We start from the raw sequence: 24,528 nt of genomic DNA, 5'->3' as shown, positions 1-24,528 counted from the left end.
GACAATTCTATATACAGCACAAAGGAAGCAAAGTACATATTAAACCATAGTCAGGAGAATTGAGGGGGTAAATACTTTCTAACTCTATCTATACTTATTTTGTACTAGTCTTGATTGAAATCTTACTCCACACACATCCAGAGCTGCATAAAATCTGCAGACTGCTAGCTGGCACACTGTACATCCTCAGCATTGTTGGAGATGTAGTGTATATCTACCTATCATAAAGTGCCTGGTGTGAACACTGCACAATACTCTGCAGCCTGGCCATGATCTCTGCAGACCGTGACACATCAGAGGACTGCAGGGGCATATGCAAAATTATGAATGCAGCTTTAGGTGTTACTGGAGTATAATAAATATTGAAATTAAAGCAAATTATCAATGCGATGTTGGATATAAATTGTACAAAGCGGAGGGTCTCTTTAATCCTGTTTCCAGGGAGATGCTGCTGCAGAGCGATGCAGCCCTCACGTTGGTTTACAGCAGATGTTGGGTACTATAGTTCTCATCATCACAATAACACAATGGCCTCCTGAATTACAGCGTGAACGCCACGTAAATAGCCGCGAGCCTCAGGGACAAGTACAAAGGACAATTGTGAAGACTGGGAAGAATAGTTGTGTTTATTAATTTCTGCTTTTTTTTTGTGTGTGCTTAGAATAAGTCCTACGTGTACGAGACAATGTGACTGTCCACCAAGGAACGTCATGCTGTCCACAATAATGGGCAGAACATAGAAGGAAAATTGTGCCTGCCTACAGCCACCACTAGGGGGAGCTTACTGTATACAGTGATACATTAATAACAATAATGCACTGTGTAGTGAGCTCCCTCTAGTGGTGGGTGCAGAAAGACAGAATCTCATCACTTAAAGGGGAATTCTCATCTTAGATGTTCTATATATATCATAAATACTGGACAGATTCACCGATCTCCAAAATTGTGATTCCCCCAATCACCACCCTGAAAATGAATATAGAGGGCACCTCTCCCCTCCTTCTCTTCCTGGATACACCTCACCAGGCAGGAGAATTCTGCCAGGCTTGGAAGATTTACCAGTTCCTTTGGGACCCTGGGAGGTTACCACTTATTTCGGGAGAGTTGTAGAGTATGACCAAACTTGGTTCTATTCCGATTGCATTTCGTTGGTAAGAAAATACTGGCTAGCTCTCCCGTAATGTCTGGAAGTCTCCCAAAAAAGGAGTGACTTCTTGGACTGCCATAAGATTGGGTAAATCTTCTGAGCCCAGCGGAATGCTCCTGTGTAGGGTTGAGCGATCGTGTTTGGAAAAGATCAGATTCCGATCAGCGATCGAGAAAATTTCACGATTGCCATCGGAATTCCGAACACGATCTTTTTATGTGGGATCGAGATCGGTGATTTTTCCCACAATGCATTGCTTAGCCTTCACACTGAGTATACAATGTATATTCAGTGTGAAGGCTCTGCTGCAGTTCCATAGGAATGAATGGAAGCAGCCGGCACACAGCCTTAACCCCCTGCGCGCCGGCTGCCTTCATTCATTCGAATGGAAGGCTAAAGTAAATCTCTAGCAGCTACTTACCTCTAGAGATGGCTGGTCCAGTGCCCTCCTTCTTCTTGCCTGGCTGCCCGCCTCCCAGGTTAGTGTTTAAAGCGCTAGGTAGGCGGGGCTTGTGGCTTAGTGTGGGCGGGTACAGGGTGGGGAGATGTGACGTCTCCCCTCCCAGTACCCGCCCACACTCTCCTAACCCGCCCACACTCTCCTAACCTGGCAGGGAGGGGGCAGCGAAGAGAGAATAGCAGCGTGGAGCAGCAGCGAGGCGAAAAATGAAGGCACAGGGCACAGGACCAGCCATCTCTGGAGGTAAGTGGACACCAGGGGGTAGGATTGCTTTTAAAATCCGATCTCCGATTAATAAAAAAATCCCATTGACTTACATTGGGATCGGAATTGGGATCGAGATCGGGTTCAAATGAAAAATGATCGGAAATTGGATTTTAAAATCGATCCTGAAAAGTCAAGATCGGCTCAACCCCACTCCTGTGTCCTTTGGGCTGCCATCAGAGGCGTAACTTGAAGCTCCTGGGCCCAACTGAATAATCTGAGGCCACCTCATACTATGCTATCTATAATACTGGGCTCTTTTTAGGTTATAGAAAGGTGTTTGGGCCCCCCTGAGGCTCCAGGGCCCAGTGTCAATTGTTACCTCTGCACCCGGTACAGCTACGTACCTGGTTCTGTGCAGGTCACATCCAAAAACGAGGAGTAGCCAACATATTTTGCGCCGTTACAAGAAAGAAGGTATGGTGATGTCCAACGGGGGGGGTGGGGTGATGTCCAAAAGGATCATAGGGGTGTGGCCTCACCTGAAAATATCCTCCTGGATATTAATACTCAAATGTTGGCAAGTATGGATAAGAACCAGTGGTGGGCTCTGCCCTCCAACACTGGCTTCGAAAGGCAAGGGTAAGAGTGCGGTTGGAAGAGCGATGCTCTAAGTACTTCTGTTCCAAGTCCTAGATCTTTATTAGGGTCTAGGCCAGAAGAACCATGGAAGGAATTGTTGACCTTGGTGCCCAACCAATGAAGGGGATATATGCTAAGATTCATGCTACATTAGAAGGTTGTACAATATGTAGCTCAATGAACCTAGGCCTGTCTATCCATGGATATACCATACATGGATACTGCGTGTGCCCGCTCTCTATTACACTCCCATAATGCACCATGGAAAGAGTTTAGATTTGAGATGAAAGGGTTCTTATCCTGGTATTGTTACATGGCAGATTACACACTTCATAAAAAAATCCCCCTCGAAACCAGTTAAAGAATTGGTCCCACTGCAGAACAAAGTGACCCAGTGACAATCACAGCAGTTAAAGGGTCGGACGCATCAGGCAGAGCGCTCGACAGTAATTACAGCTCTTCTATGACGCTGACGGGGTTAATTTATGAAAGCGCTGGTGGCGCTCCCTGCCATTCTTACCCGGCACCCACATCTGTCATCTCATCTAATGACAACTGTCATCCTAGGCGGATCAGCCCATCTCTCTGAAGCTCCGAGCGCTCCCCATAGAGAGATGGTGGGAGGGAAAGCGAGAAACATCGGGAACAAAAGCAGAACTGTAGGAAAAGATTATAGATAGGTTACCTGTATCGGGAGCACGATGAGAGCAACGCAGATCATGATAACCACCAGAAGCTGAGACGGCCAGATCTTGGGAGTCACGTCCCCAAAGCCAACCGTGGAGAATGTGACAATACAGAAGTATAAAGAGTCAAAAAGGGTCAGATTATTGCCGGCTCTTTCCAGGTGCTGAATGCCACAAATACTATAAAGAGAAAGAATAAGTCAGTAGATAAGTGTCAACGCAAACATAGTCCAAACGTGGTCCATCGGACACAGGTTAGATGTTTTCGAACCATCTGTCTGAAATTGAGACTGTGTGTAGTGTAATGACTACAGCTTTATTGTGAAGTTATGTGCTCCCCTCTGGAGCGCTGACCTCCTTTCTATGGCTCTGAGGCACACAGTCTGGTATCAAACTATCAAACTCACAATGCAGGTGTACGAAGGTTAGAACCGAGGCTTTAACAGATTTGTATGGTGAGTCTGACCCCCAGTTCATTGGGAAAATAGTGGCCCGGATTTACTAATAGTTAGTGCAAACTTAGGCAGTCAGTAAATCTGCCATATTACTCACAGTGCCTAATACATTCCCCGTGTTTGCCCCAGTTTCTACTCTTAACCAGTAGATATGGGCCACTGTATGCATTAAATGAGTATATAGGATGATAGCGCTCCAGAAGAAAGCACATAACATATAATATGGATTATAATGTACAGGAGGTGTTGAGAGAACAGGAATTTTTGCCCCCACCATACCTGAGTAATTATTGCAGTTAGATTTGGCACCAGATATACTGTTTAGCTCTCTACTGTCAAGTAAACAAGGGGACAGGACTCACTGTCCAATCTGAAGGAAACACACCGCTTGCCTGTTCCAGTCAGAGACAACCCCTAATAGCACCAAACTTAGTGTATTGATTGCTCAGGAATGACGGGGACTAGAGATACAATTGCAGCTGCAGCGATGCCGATTAATTGATGCTAAGAGGTGGTTAAAGCAAGACAAAATCCTGAAATCATTTAACACCATATGCATTACAATAATATAGCTGCAGCATATCACCCACAGTACATTACTAAGCGCCTCGATGACATCGCCTCACTCTCTATGATATGACAGATGACACCTTGACGGTAATTGGCATTATCAATAAATATTGCAGGTGCAAAGCGGCAGATAAATCTCTCCACAAAAATAATGATAGCGTGCAGATGACAATCCAATTATTACTTCTGTTGGTTTTCCATCATCTCTCTTTCGTAAAAGGTTCATTTGTGAGTCTGCACAGATTAGATAGATTAGTGAGCACAGATCTATCTAACAACATGAAAGCCATCAGCAAGCGTCAAGCCCTATTAGATATTCTAAGCATGCATCACATCAGAACCACCCTACTGGTTAATGACCACAGATATGCTAGAATGTCTAAACAGCAGTTGTCCTTCTGAATTACTTTCTAACATGGAGGGTTAAATGAGAATTTATGCATAATATTACTGACTATAGTACTGCTCCTATGTACAAGAATATAATAACTACTATAATACTGCTCCTATGAACAAGAATATAACTACTATAATACTACTCCTATGTACAAGAATATAACTACTATAATACTACTCCTATGTACAAGAATATAACTACCATAATACTGCTCCTATGTACAAGAATATAACTACTATAATACTACTCCTATGTACAAGAATATAACTACCATAATACTATTCCTATGTACAAGAATATAACTACTATAATACTACTCCTATGTACAAGAATATAACTACTATAATACTACCCTCTATGTACAAGAATATAACTACTATAATACTACTCCTATGTACAAGAATATAACTACCATAATACTACTCCTATGTACAAGAATATAACTACTATAATACTACTCCTATGTACAAGAATATAACTACTATAATACTACTCCTATGTACAAGAATATAACTACTATAATACTACCCTCTATGTACAAGAATATAACTACTATAATACTACTCCTATGTACAAGAATATAACTACTATAATACTACTCCTATGTACAAGAATATAACTACTATAATACAGCTCCTATGTACAGGAATATAACTACTATAATACTACCCCTATGTACAAGAATATAACTACTATAATACTGCTCCTATGTACAAGAATATAACTACTATAATACTACTCCTATGTACAAGAATATAACTACTATAATACAGCTCCTATGTACAGGAATATAACTACTATAATACTACCCCTATGTACAAAAATATATCTACAATAATACTGCCCTCTATGCAAAAGAATATAACTACTATAATACTACTCCTATGTACAAGAATATAACTACTATAATACTACCTCCTATGTACAAGAATATAACTACTATAATACTGCTCCTATGTACAAGAATATAACTACTATAATACTACCTCCTATGTACACGAATATAACTACTATAATACTGCTCCTATGTACAAGAATATAACTACTATAATACTACTCCTATGTACAAGAATATAACTACTATAATACTACTCCTATGTACAAGAATATAACTACTATAATACTACCCTCTATGTACAAGAATATAACTACTATAATACTACTCCTATGTACAAGAATATAACTACTATAATACTACTCCTATGTACAAGAATATAACTACTATAATACTACTCCTATGTACAAGAATATAACTACTATAATACTACTCCTATGTACAAGAATATAACTACTATAATACAGCTCCTATGTACAGGAATATAACTACTATAATACTACCCCTATGTACAAGAATATAACTACTATAATACTGCTCCTATGTACAAGAATATAACTACTATAATACTACTCCTATGTACAAGAATATAACTACTATAATACAGCTCCTATGTACAGGAATATAACTACTATAATACTACCCCTATGTACAAAAATATATCTACAATAATACTGCCCTCTATGCAAAAGAATATAACTACTATAATACTACTCCTATGTACAAGAATATAACTACTATAATACTACCTCCTATGTACAAGAATATAACTACTATAATACTGCTCCTATGTACAAGAATATAACTACTATAATACTACCTCCTATGTACACGAATATAACTACTATAATACTGCTCCTATGTACAAGAATATAACTACTATAATACAGCTCCTATGTACAACAATATAACTACTATAATACTGCTCCTATGTACAAGAGTTTAACTACTATAATACTGCTCCTATGTACAAGAATATAACTACTATAATACTACTCCTATATACAAGAATATAACTACTATAATACTGCTCCTATGTACAAGAATATAATTACTATAATACTGCCCCTATGTACAAGAATATAACTACTATAATACTACCTCCTATGTACAAGAATATAACTACTATAATACTACTTCCTATGTACAAGAATATAACTACTATAATACTGCCCCTATGTACAAGAATATAACTACTATAATACTACTTCCTATGTACAAGAATATAACTACTATAATACTGCCCCTATGTACAAGAATATAACTACTATAATACTGCTTCTATGTACAAGAATATAACTACTATAATACTACTCCTATATACAAGAATATAACTACTATAATACTGCCACCTATGTACAAGAATATAACTACTATAATACTACTCCTATGTACAAGAATATAACTACTATAATACTACTCCTATGTACAAGAATATAACTACTATAATACTGCTTCTATGTACAAGAATATAACTACTATAATACTACTCCTATATACAAGAATATAACTACTATAATACTGCCACCTATGTACAAGAATATAACTACTATAATACTATTCCTATGTACAAGAATATAACTACTATAATACTGTCCTCTACGGACAATAACATAGACCAGAAGTGTAATGGAGATTTTTACATAACTTCCGGTGTACATACCAGGTGAACATGAGGCAGACCAGTGTACAAATCAGGATGAAGACTTGATTGAACATGGCGGAGTGCGTCCTCTGTATAGCTCGGTGCAGGTCATTCTGAGAAAAGAAAATGTGTGCAATAATTTATTTGCTGAAAATGGAACACCCCTTTAAATGGAGAGACCTTATAACTATTCATCTTGTTCACAGTCCCACAGTTCCTCTAGGCCTCACCCTCTTTGGCGCTCATCTGCGATTCTCACCCGGTTAGCTATTAGCATACGTGATAAATATAGACAGTGCGGAGTTACAGTACAATTATATATATATATATATATATATATATATATATATATATATATATATATATATGGTACCGCGGACGCTCGCAGTTATTACTCCGCACTGGGAGTATGAGTTCTCCCCGAAGCTGATTTAGATTCATAGATAGAAGCAGGCACTGGTGGAGCGCCAGGCGGGGGCCGGGGTGAAATTCACAGCTTCTGAGGTGATATCCAGCAGCCGCTCATTATTTTGTACGTACATAGCTGGAAGCACAGCAGAGATTTCTGCAGCTCTCATTCATGGATCTTTTCTTTCTTGTGTTGTTGGAGCGGGCCTCCTGAGCTTTATAGACAAGGACGATTTCAGACCCGATAAAACAATAAGCACCATTGTATGATTTTCTGAATTTGTATTTTCATCTTCATGCAAGAGGTTATCAATACGTCCTATTGATTACTGATTTTTTTCTCTCTCTTGTTCTGGAAATATTACATGACCCTACATATTCCCCGCCATAACTACTTACTACCCTATATGAAGATACCTTACATACCTGGGTGCATTCTCATTACGTATATGGACACATATATTCACATGGATGGACATATAAGCAAATGCACTACATGCTCACTAGCTACTATAATACTGCTCCTATGTACAAGAATATAACTACTATAATACTGCTCCTATGTACAAGAATATAACTACTATAATACTGCCCCTATGTACAAGAATATAACTACTGTAATACTACTCCTATGTACAAGAATATAACTACTATAATACTGCTCCTATGTACAAGAATATAACTACTATAATACTACCTCCTATGTACAAGAATATAACTACTATAATACTGCACCCTATGTACAAGAATATAACTACTATAATACTACTCTTATGTACAAGAATATAACTACTATAATACTGCCCCCTATGTACAAGAATATAACTACTATAATACTACTCCTATGTACAAGAATATAACTACTATAATACTGCTCCTATGTACAAGAATATAACTACTATAATACTACTCCTATGTACAAGAATATAACTACTATAATACTGCCCCTATGTACAAGAATATAACTACTATAATACTGCTCCTATGTACAAGAATATAACTACAATAATACTGCTCCTATGTACAAGAATATAACTACTATAATACTACTCCTATGTACAAGAATATAACTACTATAATACTACTCTTATGTACAAGAATATAACTACTATAATACTGCCCCCTATGTACAAGAATATAACTACTATAATACTGCCCCCTATGTACAAGAATATAACTACTATAATACTACTCCTATGTACAAGAATATAACTACTATAATACTGCTCCTATGTACAAGAATATAACTACTATAATACTGCTCCTATGTACAAGAATATAACTACTATAATACTACCTCCTATGTACAAGAATATAACTACTATAATACTGCTCCTATGTACAAGAATATAACTACTATAATACTACTCCTATGTACAAGAATATAACTACTATAATACTGCTCCTATGTACAAGAATATAACTACTATAATACTGCTCCTATGTACAAGAATATAACTACTATAATACTACTCCTATGTACAAGAATATAACTACTATAATACTGCTCCTAAAGTACAAGAATATAACTACTATAATACTGCTCCTATGTACAAGAATATAACTACTATAATACTGCTCCTATGTACAAGAATATAACTACTATAATACTACTCTTATGTACAAGAATATAACTACTATAATACTACCTCCTATGTACAAGAATATAACTACTATAATACTGCTCCTATGTACAAGAATATAACTACTATCAAATCAAATCAAATCAAAAAATGCTTTATTGGCACGTCCGAATAGGTATTTGGCATTGCCAAAGCTAGTAAAGTGGGTGGGGGGGGAGTTGGGTTGGGTGGGTGGTGGGTATGGGGGGGGGGGTTTGGGTTATAACAGTCCATGGAGTCTCATCTTCCTCTTCGTTGGTGACTGCTATATGGGGGGGGTTGGAGGTGGGGTGGGGCAGGGTTGTTGGTTTGGGGTATAACAGTCCGTGGAGTCTCATCTTCCTCTTCGTTGGTGGCTGCTATATGGGGAGGGGGAGGTGGGGGTGGGTGGGGCGGGTGTTTTGGGATAAATATAACAGTCCATGGAGTCTCATCTTCCTCTTGTTTGGTGACAGCTGGACACGTATTGGGCAGCGATCTCCACAGTGGCCTCTTCCTCTACTATAATACTGCTCCTATGTACAGTAATATAACTACTATAATACTGCTCCTATGTACAAGAATATAACTACTATAATACTGCCCCTATGTACAAGAATATAACTACTATAATACTGCTCCTATGTACAAGAATATAACTACTATAATACTACTCCTATGTACAAGAATATAACTACTATAATACTGCTCCTATGTACAAGAATATAACTACTATAATACTGCTCCTATGTACAAGAATATAACTACTATAATACTACCTCCTATGTACAAGAATATAACTACTATAATACTGCTCCTATGTACAAGAATATAACTACTATAATACTGCTCCTATGTACAAGAATATAACTACTATAATACTGCTCCTATGTACAGTAATATAACTACTATAATACTGCTCCTATGTACAAGAATATAATTACTATAATACTGCTCCTATGTACAAGAATATAACTACTATAATACTACTCCTATGTACAAGAATATAACTACTATAATACTGCTCCTATGTACAAGAATATAACTACTATAATACTGCTCCTATGTACAAGAATATAACTACTATAATACTGCTCCTATGTACAGTAATATAACTACTATAATACTGCTCCTATGTACAAGAATATAACTACTATAATACTACTCCTATGTACAAGAATATAACTACTACAATACTGCCCCTATGTACAAGAATATAACTACTATAATACTACCTCCTATGTACAAGAATATAACTACTATAATACTGCTCCTATGTACAAGAATATAACTACTATCAAATCAAATCAAATCAAATCAAAAAATGCTTTATTGGCACGTCCGAATAGGTATTTGGCATTGCCAAAGCTAGTAAAGTGGGTGGGGGGGGAGTTGGGTTGGGTGGGTGGTGGTTATGGGGGGGGGGGGTTTGGGTTATAACAGTCCATGGAGTCTCATCTTCCTCTTCGTTGGTGACTGCTATATGGGGGGGGTTGGAGGTGGGGTGGGGCAGGGTTGTTGGTTTGGGGTATAACAGTCCGTGGAGTCTCATCTTCCTCTTCGTTGGTGGCTGCTATATGGGGAGGGGGAGGTGGGGGTGGGTGGGGCGGGTGTTTTGGGATAAATATAACAGTCCATGGAGTCTCATCTTCCTCTTGTTTGGTGACAGCTGGACACGTATTGGGCAGCGATCTCCACAGTGGCCTCTTCCTCTACTATAATACTGCTCCTATGTACAGTAATATAACTACTATAATACTGCTCCTATGTACAAGAATATAACTACTATAATACTGCTCCTATGTACAGTAATATAACTACTATAATACTGCTCCTATGTACAAGAATATAACTACTATAATACTCCTCCTATGTACAAGAATATAACTACTATAATACTGCACCCTATGTACAAGAATATAACTACTATAATACTACTCTTATGTACAAGAATATAACTACTATAATACTGCCCCCTATGTACAAGAATATAACTACTATAATACTACTCCTATGTACAAGAATATAACTACTATAATACTGCTCCTATGTACAAGAATATAACTACTATAATACTACTCCTATGTACAAGAATATAACTACTATAATACTGCCCCTATGTACAAGAATATAACTACTATAATACTGCTCCTATGTACAAGAATATAACTACTATAATACTGCTCCTATGTACAAGAATATAACTACTATAATACTACTCCTATGTACAAGAATATAACTACTATAATACTACTCTTATGTACAAGAATATAACTACTATAATACTGCCCCCTATGTACAAGAATATAACTACTATAATACTACTCCTATGTACAAGAATATAACTACTATAATACTGCTCCTATGTACAAGAATATAACTACTATAATACTGCTCCTATGTACAAGAATATAACTACTATAATACTACCTCCTATGTACAAGAATATAACTACTATAATACTGCTCCTATGTACAAGAATATAACTACTATAATACTACTCCTATGTACAAGAATATAACTACTATAATACTGCTCCTATGTACAAGAATATAACTACTATAATACTGCTCCTATGTACAAGAATATAACTACTATAATACTACTCCTATGTACAAGAATATAACTACTATAATACTGCTCCTAAAGTACAAGAATATAACTACTATAATACTGCTCCTATGTACAAGAATATAACTACTATAATACTGCTCCTATGTACAAGAATATAACTACTATAATACTACTCTTATGTACAAGAATATAACTACTATAATACTACCTCCTATGTACAAGAATATAACTACTATAATACTGCTCCTATGTACAAGAATATAACTACTATCAAATCAAATCAAATCAAAAAATGCTTTATTGGCACGTCCGAATAGGTATTTGGCATTGCCAAAGCTAGTAAAGTGGGTGGGGGGGGAGTTGGGTTGGGTGGGTGGTGGGTATGGGGGGGGGGTTTGGGTTATAACAGTCCATGGAGTCTCATCTTCCTCTTCGTTGGTGACTGCTATATGGGGGGGGTTGGAGGTGGGGTGGGGCAGGGTTGTTGGTTTGGGGTATAACAGTCCGTGGAGTCTCATCTTCCTCTTCGTTGGTGGCTGCTATATGGGGAGGGGGAGGTGGGGGTGGGTGGGGCGGGTGTTTTGGGATAAATATAACAGTCCATGGAGTCTCATCTTCCTCTTGTTTGGTGACAGCTGGACACGTATTGGGCAGCGATCTCCACAGTGGCCTCTTCCTCTACTATAATACTGCTCCTATGTACAGTAATATAACTACTATAATACTACTCTTATGTACAAGAATATAACTACTATAATACTACCTCCTATGTACAAGAATATAACTACTATAATACTGCTCCTATGTACAAGAATATAACTACTATCAAATCAAATCAAATCAAAAAATGCTTTATTGGCACGTCCGAATAGGTATTTGGCATTGCCAAAGCTAGTAAAGTGGGTGGGGGGGGAGTTGGGTTGGGTGGGTGGTGGGTATGGGGGGGGGGTTTGGGTTATAACAGTCCATGGAGTCTCATCTTCCTCTTCGTTGGTGACTGCTATATGGGGGGGGTTGGAGGTGGGGTGGGGCAGGGTTGTTGGTTTGGGGTATAACAGTCCGTGGAGTCTCATCTTCCTCTTCGTTGGTGGCTGCTATATGGGGAGGGGGAGGTGGGGGTGGGTGGGGCGGGTGTTTTGGGATAAATATAACAGTCCATGGAGTCTCATCTTCCTCTTGTTTGGTGACAGCTGGACACGTATTGGGCAGCGATCTCCACAGTGGCCTCTTCCTCTACTATAATACTGCTCCTATGTACAGTAATATAACTACTATAATACTGCTCCTATGTACAAGAATATAACTACTATAATACTACCCCTATGTACAAGAATATAACTACTATAATACTGCTCCTATGTACAAGAATATAACTACTATAATACTGCTCCTATGTACAAGAATATAACTACTATAATACTGCTCCTATGTACAAGAATATAACTACTATAATACTGCTCCTATGTACATGAATATAACTACTATAATACTACTCCTATGTACAAGAATATAACTACTATAATACTGCTCCTATGTACAAGAATATAACTATTATAATACTGCTCTCTTGTTTATGGAGGAGGACTTGCATAGGATCAGAGTAATGGTCTCTTACCTGAGGCAGTGGTTGGGGGCCAGTTACCAAGGCCCCTACTAAAAGGGGAACTTTTTCCTTCACCGCCAACGCCAGTGCTTTGTATCCTTTAACAGTTGGCGTTCACCTGATTCTTATGTAGTTGGAATTTTTTCTCTAGCCTCCACCATTCTTAAGCAATCGATGCTGTTAGTTTAATCACTCAGGCTTTCTACTGTCAGGTGGGCAGTCTCAGACTATCTGCTTCTTCTTTGGACCGCCCATCTGACAGTATAGAGCCTAATTAACGTATTGGGTGCTGAAACGAAGAGCACCAATAACTCAGGAACGGTGGGGAGTAGAGAAAAAATTCCAACTGTGATGGAATCAGTGGAGAAAGCCCTATTGAAGAATGCTGGAGGAGGCGAAGGGTACACTTTAAAGGGGTATTCTCACTTTAGACATTCATGGCATGTCCATAGGATATTGTGTCACTAGCCCCGCTGGCATCTGCACAGTTGACAAATCAAGTTGTAGGTGCCATGTGCTACTAGCCCAATCTCCACAATATCCCGTGGGTATGACCTGAATGTCTAAGATGGCAATACCCTTTTAAGACTCTGTACACACTCTGTGTCACACTGCACAGATAATGTATACCTTTGTAAAAGTACATTATGCCACCCTGACAAAATTTTGATAACCTGCCAGAACCCTGCCTAAGAAAAATCCTTGCCACCCCCCTCCCACACCACCCCCACACTACTACAGAGTGCAAGAAACAATTTGACATTGACTAGTCGCGTCTTACAATCATGTTCTCTAGAGCGTGCTTCGCCAGCCAGCAGTTCAGGAAGACGGGGATGTAAAGATTTCTCAAAGGCGGACAAAAAACCTGAAAAACACACATCAAAATATCAGCCGTCAAGAGCTGAAGACGGTAGAAGGGTTGTACTCTAGTCACTGCCAAAGCTGCATCCAAAATTCTGCTGCTTGTTATGTTATTTGGCCTGCGTTTCTGGTTTAGTCGTACGCTCCTCCCTGACAGTGCCATGCAACACTTATACAGTGGCTGGCAATATTCTGAGTGCAGCTTTAGCTGTGACTAGAGAACAACACGCAACAATTAAAGGAAATTATACATTTTCTTATTTTATTTATTGATTAAAACCAGGTATTGAAATATGTTTTTATTTTCTGCTTTCAGATTTTCATTCTATGTACAGAAGTACAAGATTATGGTGGCGGCCATTTTCTCCTGTGCTCTGTGAACAGCATTTAGTGATCTGCTTTACAGCATAGTCATAGGCAGCAATAGTCTGGAGCCGACTCATTGAGGTCTATGGGAGATTTCTAGACATGCTCAGTAGAGGTAGGGGGAGGAGTATAATCTGTGACATCATCTATGGTCAGTAGCGGATGTAATGATGGGTCAGTGGTGTTATCTATAGACGTCTTATCTTGTCTATGATGTAAAATGAGTTGATTGCTGCAATTCCAGAATTTACGATGGTCTATTATTAGGCTTAGTGGTCAGAGTGAAAATTGCAGGATATAGTAGTTGTCATTTTAAAAAAAAAATTAAAAATGATAGCAAAAAATTCATTAAAAAAAAAAAAAAAAAAAAAAAAAGTGGTGTAAAGAGAGGCCATTTTCTGGGGGCACTTTGCCTTTAATCGGTGAAAGGCTTCGATATTTTGAGCGTCAGTAGCGTGGCCCCCGGCTCCTAAGTGCATTTGGTGTTTACCATCCATCTACCGGGCGGTAATAACAGCCTTCACCTGATTGCACAGGCCGAGGTGTGCAGAGATCAGAGGAAGGGCAGGACTCATACTCATCAGCCTGATGGATGTGGGATGTGAGTGGCAGCTGTACCCGGGCCCAGCGTCGTTCCGCACACCCCCAGTGGGCAGCAAGAGAATGGGCAAATGACATTACCCGACAGGTGCTACTTAACAGAGGCCAAGAAAAGCAGAGGAGGAGGCAAATGTGCCATAGGGACATATAATCTAATAGCAACTGTATACAAAGGCTATTATATAGATTACATAGGCCGGGGCGCTCCGACCTGTGCGCAACTACAACTCCCAGCAGGCAGCCTTGCCAATCAGTCATTATAGAAGGAAACGTTCTGCAACTTTCTAATATACTTCAAGGGGAATTTATTAAGACTGGCCCTTCCTACACTAGATGTGATAGAAGAGGCTCTGAACTCTTAAAGGGGATGTCCAGGATCTGAAGCTAAGTAATACTGAGGACCTAACCGTAGGAAAGGTCATCGGTATCAGACTGGTCAGGGTCAGACACCTGGACCCTGCACCGATCAGCTGATGTGGTCACCGTAGGTCATATATAAGTTATACCGCCAGAAGCAATGGTGCTCCTATTCAAGTGATTGGGAGCGAGGCTGCAGTTTCAGGCATCACCACTACAATGTACAGAGCTCTGTACACTGTATACAGTATCTGGTCTATATACCCATCCTGTGGATAGGTCATCAGTAGCAGATCAGATTGGGAGCGAGGCTGAATTTCCAAACATCACCGCTATAGTGTACAGAGCTCTGTACATTGTATACAGTATGTGATCCATAAACCTATCCTGTGGAGGGTTCATCAGTATCAGATCAGATTGGGAGCGAGGCTGCATTTCCAGACATCACCGCTATAGTGTACAGAGCTCTGTACACTGTATACAGTATCTGGTCCATACACCCATCCTGTGGAGAGGTCATCAGTATCAGATCAGATTGGGAGCGAGGCTGCATTTCTAGACATCGCCACTATAGTATACAGAGCTCTGTACACTGTATACAGTATCTGATCCTTACACCTATCCTGTGGAGAAGTCCCTGTCACCCTGTCAGTCCTATCACCCCTGACTTACCTGTTTGCCCCATAGACAGTGAATGGAGCACCAGGACACATCTGACCACCGCTCCATTCACCCTCCACCTGACAGTGGTCGTGCAGGGGCTCGGGACCCTGTTCTAGCGATCGGTAGGGGTCACGGCCATCAGACATTTCTTATAATTGAGGCTCCCTTGAGGATTAGGGGCATACTTCGGGCACAGTAGTCTAACTACAGTTACAATAGCCCCATTGTATCTCATTAGTCATAGACAATACAGAGCCCGAGTTGTGTACTCTGCAGTCCGGGCATGGCATGTGCTAGATGCTTCTTCTCCTAATATCAGATAACACATCTATGTCGCTGTTCTCACTTGACAGCTGGTTCTATTATGTTAATATAAAATACATGGGGGGGGGGCATAAACTATTAGAGCGAGGGTTAAAGGAACCAAACAACAACATGAAGGATGATGACATAATATTGGGTGTGAAAAGAGAACATTGAGCGACTATATTGGTTAAAAATTCCCTACCGTATTATGTACACAGCTCCTACGTAAACCTATGTGCCTATGTGTAACATACTGAATACATACGAATCTGATATAAAAATAGTGGCCTGCTCGGACGCCAGATTAGTTATTTCTCTTACTTGTATATCGCCATCATATTCCGCAGCGCTTTACAGACATTGTCATTGTCCCATATAGGACTCACAATCTACATTCCCTATCAGAATGTGTTTGGAGTGTGAGAGGAAACCGGAGTATCCGAAAGAAACCCACGCAAACATGGAGAGAACATACATGTTGTCCTTAGTCGGATTTGAACCCCAGGTATAAGCACTGCATCCAGGTTAAAATATTTCTGTAATGCGATGCAATACTGTGCACCATGTGGCAGCACACAGGGCTTCACAGAACCATGGAGACTTCAAGGGGTTGCGATTTTCAGTACCAACATCATAATACACTGCAACAATAATATGTTGTATGGGGCCGTAACTACAGAGTGCTGAAATAATATTGCCATACAGTGACCAAATAACCGTGCCCCATACTGCAATCTAATAATTATGCTACATAACGTATACATAATACTGCCATACACTGACTATATAACAGCGCCATACAAATTAATCTCATAAATGCTATATACAATGTATAAATATTACCAACATCATACTGAGAACTAATATTAGATATTAATCTGATAACCATGCTATACAATGTATAAATAATACTGCCATATTGTGACCAAATAACAGTGCCATACACATAATCTGATAACTGTGCTATACAATGTATAAATAACACCGCCATCTTGTGACCAAATAACAGTGCCATACACTTTAACCTGATAATCATTCTATACAATACGTATATAAATAATACCGTTATATTGTGACCAAATAACAGTGTCATACACATTAATCTGATAACTGTGCGATACAATGTATAAATAATACCACCATATTGTGACCAAATAACAGTGCCATACACTTTAACTTGATAAACATTCTATACAATATATAAATAATACCGCCATTTTATGACCAAATAACAGTGCCATACACATTCATCCGATAACTGTGTGATATAATGTATAAATGATACCGACATATTGTGACCAAATAAGTGTCATACACTTTAACTCGATAACCATTCTATACAATGTATAAATAATACCGACATACAATTCATAGTAACATCACATGTTTCAGGTTCCAGACCAACAGCGGTAAGTCTCGCCCTTATTGCTTGTCACCCAACTTTTCTGGAACAGATATAATAGTTCAGTACATTTTTAATGACTCCCGTCCGGTTCTCCCTGCGCAGTTTGTTCATTTTGGGTCGGCCATTTTTGCTTGTTTACCCGTCTTTGGCCGGGCGCCTGCAGAATAACCTGTGAGTATAAAAATACGTCGATTCCGCGGCCCGAGAAGGAACAAACAGCATTAAAAGCGCTAAAAATAATGGACTTTCTACAACCCCGCACCTACATTCCCATATAAAAAGCTCTTATTCTGCATGAATGGCTGCCAGGAAAGGTGTATGGCGGATCACTGCGCACAACCTGCCTGCACACTAATAGGGAGAACATGGGGCCTGCGGTCATAGGGGATGTATGGGTCACCGACTACGAGGAACAGGATGAGAAGGCGGGGGGGAGGGGACTGATACTCACAGTGATAAAGAACGGCAGCGTATTGAACATCTCAAGAATAAACGGGAACCTCAGGAGCTGCTCCCAGATGTTACCCTAAAATAGGAAATAAAATATACCGTAGTATATATGGAGAGTGTAACAACACCATACACATAGTCATATACACTCATAGACAAAAAAAATACCGCACCCACAAATGTGTCTCAAGCAGATATGTCAATATGGGGTCTGATTAGATACTGGGTCTAGCCACAAGAGGGCGCAAAAGGCTTCCTATATAAAGGATCTCAGAGGCTACTTTTGGGTAGTGTACCTCTTGGTGAGGGATTGTTGACTATTCCAGACTTTTTGCCTAGTCGAAGCTCTGAATCCCGCCCCCTGCCTGACCCCGCCCTTCTGAGAGACTAAATAGCACATCAGGCACCAAAACTAACTGTGCCTATTGCTTGAAATGGGGAGGGGCTAGAGAGAAAATTCCAACTGTGCTGAAATCAGTGGAGTGGCGCCTGGATTGGTGGAAGCGATGAAAGGGGCTTTTTAAATAAAATAAAAAAAATCCCTTGCCCATTAAAGGGGCTACCCAGCTTCTAGAAATCGATGACCTATCAGGGGTCTTACATCTGTTCCTTAAAATATCCCATTGATATATAAAGGCTGGCCGACCCCTTTAAGTTCACAGTTCGCTGTGTGATCCGGGCCCTAAAACCATATTTGCTTTAGCAGCTGTTGCCTGACATTGAGTGATGCAGATTAGTTTACTCATCTTAACCAGCACTAAAAATAGCTAAATGGGTTGCAAAAAAGTCAATTTCCCATTAAGGTCAGCCTTTGTCATACCTAGCCCTTTGATCCAGATTAATCCAATACATCCTGAATTCATGTTTGCTTTAGCAGCTGCTGCCTGACATTGAGTGTTGGTTTACATACAGCCAGCACTAAAATGTAGTTATATAGTCCGGTCGCAAAAGTACATTTATCTGTTGGGTTCACCCTTTTCCCACCTAGGTGTGTGACCCAAATAATGTAAACTGACAAACTGTTCTCCATAATAGCGCCATTTATTATTCTGTACAATGTACTGGGAAGCTGGAAAAACATTCAAAATGGGGTGGAATTGGAGAAAAACTGCATTTGTCCAACTTTCTTCTGGGCTTCGTTTTTGCAGCGCTCACTGTGCAGCCAAAATGATAGGTCGCCTGTATTCTATGTATTCTATATTCTACCAAATTTATATAGTTTTTCGGAAAGTCACCATATTCTGGCAACAGTAACGTTTTTCTATTTCCATTGTCTTACTTAAAGAGGACCTCTCACCACCTCCACCTTTTTGCATCCCATAATAGGCGCCGTTCCACTGATTCCGACATAGTTGGAATTTTTTCTCTAGACCCTACCATTCCAGAGCAATCATCTCTACTGCTAATTAGACTCTCTACTGTGCAGGTGGGCGGTCCCAGACTACCTGCTCCAGCTGAGGACCGCCCAACTGAGAGTGATGAGCCTAATGAACAGATTGGGTGCTGAAACTTTCTGCATTCATTGCTCTGGAATGGTGGGGACTAGAGAAAAAATGCCAACTACAATGGAATCAGCGGATCAGCGCCTATTGAAAGATACAAAGAGTAGGACTTGATGGAGATCTCCTTTAAAGGGGTTGTCTCATGAACAGGTGAAATATAGTATTACATTGAAAGTACCATTTAAATGGAGTGAATCCCCAAAATATTTGGACGAGCTGTTATTGCATTTAGAGGGTGGTCTCCAGAGGGGGTATATACACTTTTGGGGAAACATGTATCCTTTAATCTCTTTTAGTAGCTGTCAACTTGAAGAAAGTTGAGTACATAGAAAGTTACCTGCTGTACATTTGACAGGCAGGTAAGACGTCTTCTCCCCGTGCATCAATAGTAATTAGAAGAGACTGAACAGCGGGGACAATAAGCCTAAAATGGAATTACCTGTCCCTCATTGTCAAAATCAATGGTGCCGAGTACAGGAGAATGTCTAATCCAAGCTGACAGCGCGTTATCCGCCTGGTGTAAATAAATTGCTGTATATAACATTATCCAACCGCGCAAATGGCCAAATCTCTTCACTGCCCAATCTGCTGTCACTGCCGTCAATATGTACTGTATGGAGAAGACGCTACCCTACTATTACCTGATGAACCCCTCTATCTACTGACACATTGTAACGGAACTAAAGAGGTGACGTGTTCAAAGATATCATTATTAACTCAATAATTTTCCCGTGGCCTGTGCGCCTGCGCAGTCTGCTCTGCTAGAAGTTACGAGCCTGTACCAGAAGAAGACTTTGAACATGACGTGGTGGACGAAGAAGGAGGCGGCACTTGGAGACCCTTCTCTGGCAGCGGTGGGGACGCCCTCATCGCTGTTTGAGTGCTGGGGCCCGCCCCCATCTCTGCGAGAGAACTCATTTGCATACCGGTAAAAACCGGTATTTCTGAGAAACGGCGCGGCTGAGACCACGTCTAAAGGTAAGAGACGAATAGCCTTTCTAAAGGCTATTCCGACGTCTTATCCACACAAAAAAAAATTTAATGGTAGAATCCCTTTAAGGAAAGTAATGGGATGGGTTTAGTTAAAGGGGTATTCCAGGATAAATCACTGATGATCATCAATAGAAGATTATTGAACTCCGACACCCCGGCCCCCAGCCGATCTGCTATTCAGTAAGGCCGCAGCATCAGGTGGGCAGCAGTCTCTTCACTACTTACAAAACACAGCACCGTACATTGTATAGTGGTTGTGCTTGGTATTGCAGCTCAGCCCATTCACTTGATGGTCATCACAGGTGATCAGTGGTGGTCCATGGTGTTGGACCTCTTATGACCTATTCTTAGGATAGGTCATCAGTTAATAAGTCCTGGAAAACCCCTTTAAAGGACGAGTGCAAAGGCTAACATGTACAGGAAGGTGAGGCGGGAGACATACCTTATATCCAAGGTAGGTAAGAAGCATGGTTTCCAAAAAGCTTATTAACGCAACTAGAACCTGATGGAAGAAACAAAATAAGTACAGTTATTATAGGAGGACAAGAAACTGTGGGGGCAACTGGGGGCACAAGAAACTGTGGGGGCAACTGGAGGGGGAATAGAAAATGGTGGCAATTGGGGGCACAACGATGGGGGCAATTGGAGGGGGACAACATATACCGAGAGGGACAAGAAACTGGGGATAACTGGAGAGGGATAAAACACCGGGGGCATCTGGAGGAGGACAAGAAACTGTGGGACAACTAGAGGGGAACAATATGTACTGTCGCGGCAACTGGAGGGGGACAATACATACTGTGGAGGCAACTGGAGGGGATAATACGTGAAACTGTGGGGGCAATCAGAGGGAGATATATAATCATATAAAATATCTGGGAGGGCACATGGGGGAACATGTTAATGTCTGAGGGACCACGGAGGGGACAAGTTAATGTCTAGCTACTAAGGAGGCATTATATTATGTGGGGGTCTCTGAGGGGGCATTATAATGTAGTCAGGTCAGGCATGTCTAAGTGGTGGTGATCGGGGGGCCCACTTATGAAACCTTTGCACTGGGAGTACCAATGGGTTAAAACCGCCCTGGTTGTGCGTGTAGGGTAGCAGCAGTGGCGTAACTAGGAATGGCGGGGCCCCATGGAGAACTTTTGACCCCTTTTGCCCCCCCCCCTTCCTGACCGACACCGAAGACCTCGACCGACCCCCCGCCGCATTCCTGCGCGCTCTATTATGCCCCATAGTGGCCCCTGCACACAGTATTATCCCCCATAGTGGCCCCTGCACACAGTATTATCCCCCATAGTGGCCCCTGCACACAGTATTATGCCCCATAGTGGCCCCTGCACACAGTATTATCCCCCATAGTGGCCCCTGCACACAGTATTATTCCCCATAGTGGCCCCTGCACACAGTATTATGCCCCATAGTGGCCCCTGCACACAGTATTATGCCCCATAGTGGCCCCTGCACACAGTATTATGCCCCATAGTGGCCCCTGCACACAGTATTATGCCCCATAGTGGCCCCTGCACACAGTATTATCCCCCATAGTGGCCCCTGCACACAGTATTATCCCCCATAGTGGCCCCTGCGCACAGTATTATGTCCCATAGTGGCCCCTGCACACAGTATTATGCCCCATAGTGGCCCCTGCACACAGTATTATCCCCCATAGTGGCCCCTGCGCACAGTATTATGTCCCATAGTGGCCCCTGCACACAGTATTATTCCCCATAGTGGCCCCTGCACACAGTATTATGCCCCATAGTGGCCCCTGCACACAGTATTATGCCCCATAGTGGTCCCTGCACACAGTATTATGCCCCATAGTGGCCCCTGCACACAGTATTATGCCCCATAGTGGCCCCTGCACACAGTATTATGCCCCATAGTGGTCCCTGCACACAGTATTATGCCCCATAGTGGCCCCTGCACACAGTATTATGCCCCATAGTGGCCCCTGCACACAGTATTATGTCCCATAGTGACCCCTGCACACAGTATTATTCACCATAGTGGCCCCTGCACAAAGTATTATCCCCCATAGTGACCCCTGCACACAGTATTATGTCCCATAGTGGCCCCTACACACAGTACTATGCCCTTGAGCAATTATTATACTCTGGGGTCTTTTCCCACTTATTAACCCTATTGTCAGCAAAAGTGGGACTTGAGATTCTTTTCGGAGAACAAGTTCAAAATGAGTAATGAGTCATAAGACTACTTAAGTAGTGATTAAAGTTACAGACAAACTTACCTGAAGACCCCACAATGGAAGGGGTCTGTTTACCCAAATAATGGGGGTCCTGGAAAAGAAGTAATGACTGGATTAGTGATGGTCCACACATTTCCAACATCAAAAACATTCTTTGCTGTCAGTACCCCGTGATTCAGGCTGCACGGGACAATCCATTACTCTTAAAGGAGGTTTTTGGCTTTTTTTTGTCTGCAGATCACAGGGTATCTCCTTGGAGGTCAGCTGCGATTGATGAAGGAGGGAACCCAGCAGCAACTGAGCAACTTCCCTGCAGCACTACCGCAGGTGAACGAAGGTATTACACAACGCCTACTGAAATCAAAGGGATTCCATATACATTATTTAGCCCATTCTTCCATTGTATTCACAGGGACATATATTCAGTTCCCCACTGACCACTAGTTGCATCCAGAATGTGAATGGAGATAGCCCAAAAGAGCTGTGACCCCCAAATATTTAATGCCAAGGGGAGTGAAAAAATGAGAGGTTGTTGCTTCCCTTCTACCCTACAACAGTAAGGGGGTGAGGGCCGCACATAGGGATAAGTGCCCTTTAAATTTCTATGCCATAGAGACTAGACGACCTGATTTAAAGGGTTACCCTCCATTATATCTTTTGGCAATATGAAGGAAAAAGATTTATTCCAATAGCCCCCGCCATGTGTTCTGCCATATACCACCATGTCCTATATGTCTCCCGCCATGCCATGAGTCTTACCAATCGAATCTATGTTGAGAAGAGTAGTTCTGTTTGGGACAGTCCAAGCTGTAATGAAAAATATACTAGGATGAGTACCGCCACACCGTAGGCGGAGAAGAGGTGACGCTAAAAATAGGGGGATCAGAGGCTACAGCATAGAGGAACAGCAGGAAGCACCGGGCTGATAGAGCAGTGTTACAGGAGGTGAGAGATTTCGGGGCAGAGCGAAGCAGCTTAAAAAGAGAATCCAAAAATAGTGCGGAAAGACAGTGGCTATAAAATAATGAGCCCGACACTATACGGGTTACACAGGCAGTCTGATACCATATATTATATACCGTACAGGGAGTCTGTCACTGTAACCAGCACATCAACCCAAACCTGCAGATAGATTGATTCAGGTAACCCTAACTTAACGGGGGTATTTTTGTAAATCGTGGCCTCTGTTGCCCAGATATCGCAGTTTTTGTCAATATGCAGATGACTTCTTTGGAGCAATGAGGACATTTCTGTTGCTCCAAATACCTCATTTGCATATTGACAAAAATAGTGATTCTCAGCAATGGAGGCCCCAATTCTCAAGGGCTAAGCTTTGTTTGATTCACGTGACCCTAACCTATATATCGGCAGGGCTTAACCCAGCCCTGCCGATAGATAGGTTAGGGTCATGCGCCGGATTCGGGTAACCCTAACCTATATCGGCGGGGCTGGGTTCTGCTGACCCTAACCTATCTATCTGTGGGATTGGGTTGATGTACTGGGTTCTGGTGACCCTAACCTATCTATCTCTGGGTTAGGTTGATGTGCCAGATTTTGGTGACCCTAACCTATCTATCTGCAGG

The 24,528-nt window shown here is 41.1% G+C and overlaps 1 protein-coding gene across 4 annotated transcripts in view; it reads right to left on the bottom strand.

Annotated features, from left to right (window-relative positions):
* Nucleotides 1-24,528, bottom strand: part of LOC142202474 (potassium channel subfamily T member 2-like) — a 132,841-nt gene that overhangs the window by 49,077 nt on the left and 59,236 nt on the right. For all 4 annotated transcript variants that reach the window (XR_012716085.1, XM_075272604.1, XM_075272603.1 and 1 more), the window contains 7 exons: nt 23,705-23,752; nt 22,988-23,036; nt 21,173-21,232; nt 18,237-18,311; nt 14,009-14,092; nt 7,060-7,154; nt 3,139-3,319 (listed from right to left, as the gene is read on the bottom strand). Coding sequence is in view for 3 of the 4 variants with exons in the window: in XM_075272604.1 (XP_075128705.1) it covers nt 3,139-3,319; nt 7,060-7,154; nt 14,009-14,092; nt 18,237-18,311; nt 21,173-21,232; nt 22,988-23,036; nt 23,705-23,752 (592 nt within the window). In the remaining variant the exon portion in view is untranslated. The remainder of the gene's footprint in view (nt 1-3,138; nt 3,320-7,059; nt 7,155-14,008; nt 14,093-18,236; nt 18,312-21,172; nt 21,233-22,987; nt 23,037-23,704; nt 23,753-24,528) is intronic.

Source organism: Leptodactylus fuscus, chromosome 5 (genome assembly GCF_031893055.1).
Source record: "Leptodactylus fuscus isolate aLepFus1 chromosome 5, aLepFus1.hap2, whole genome shotgun sequence".
Lineage (NCBI taxonomy): Eukaryota > Metazoa > Chordata > Amphibia > Anura > Leptodactylidae > Leptodactylus > Leptodactylus fuscus.
Note: the sequence above shows the minus strand (reverse complement) of the source record. Positions and strands in the feature narration are given on the sequence as shown.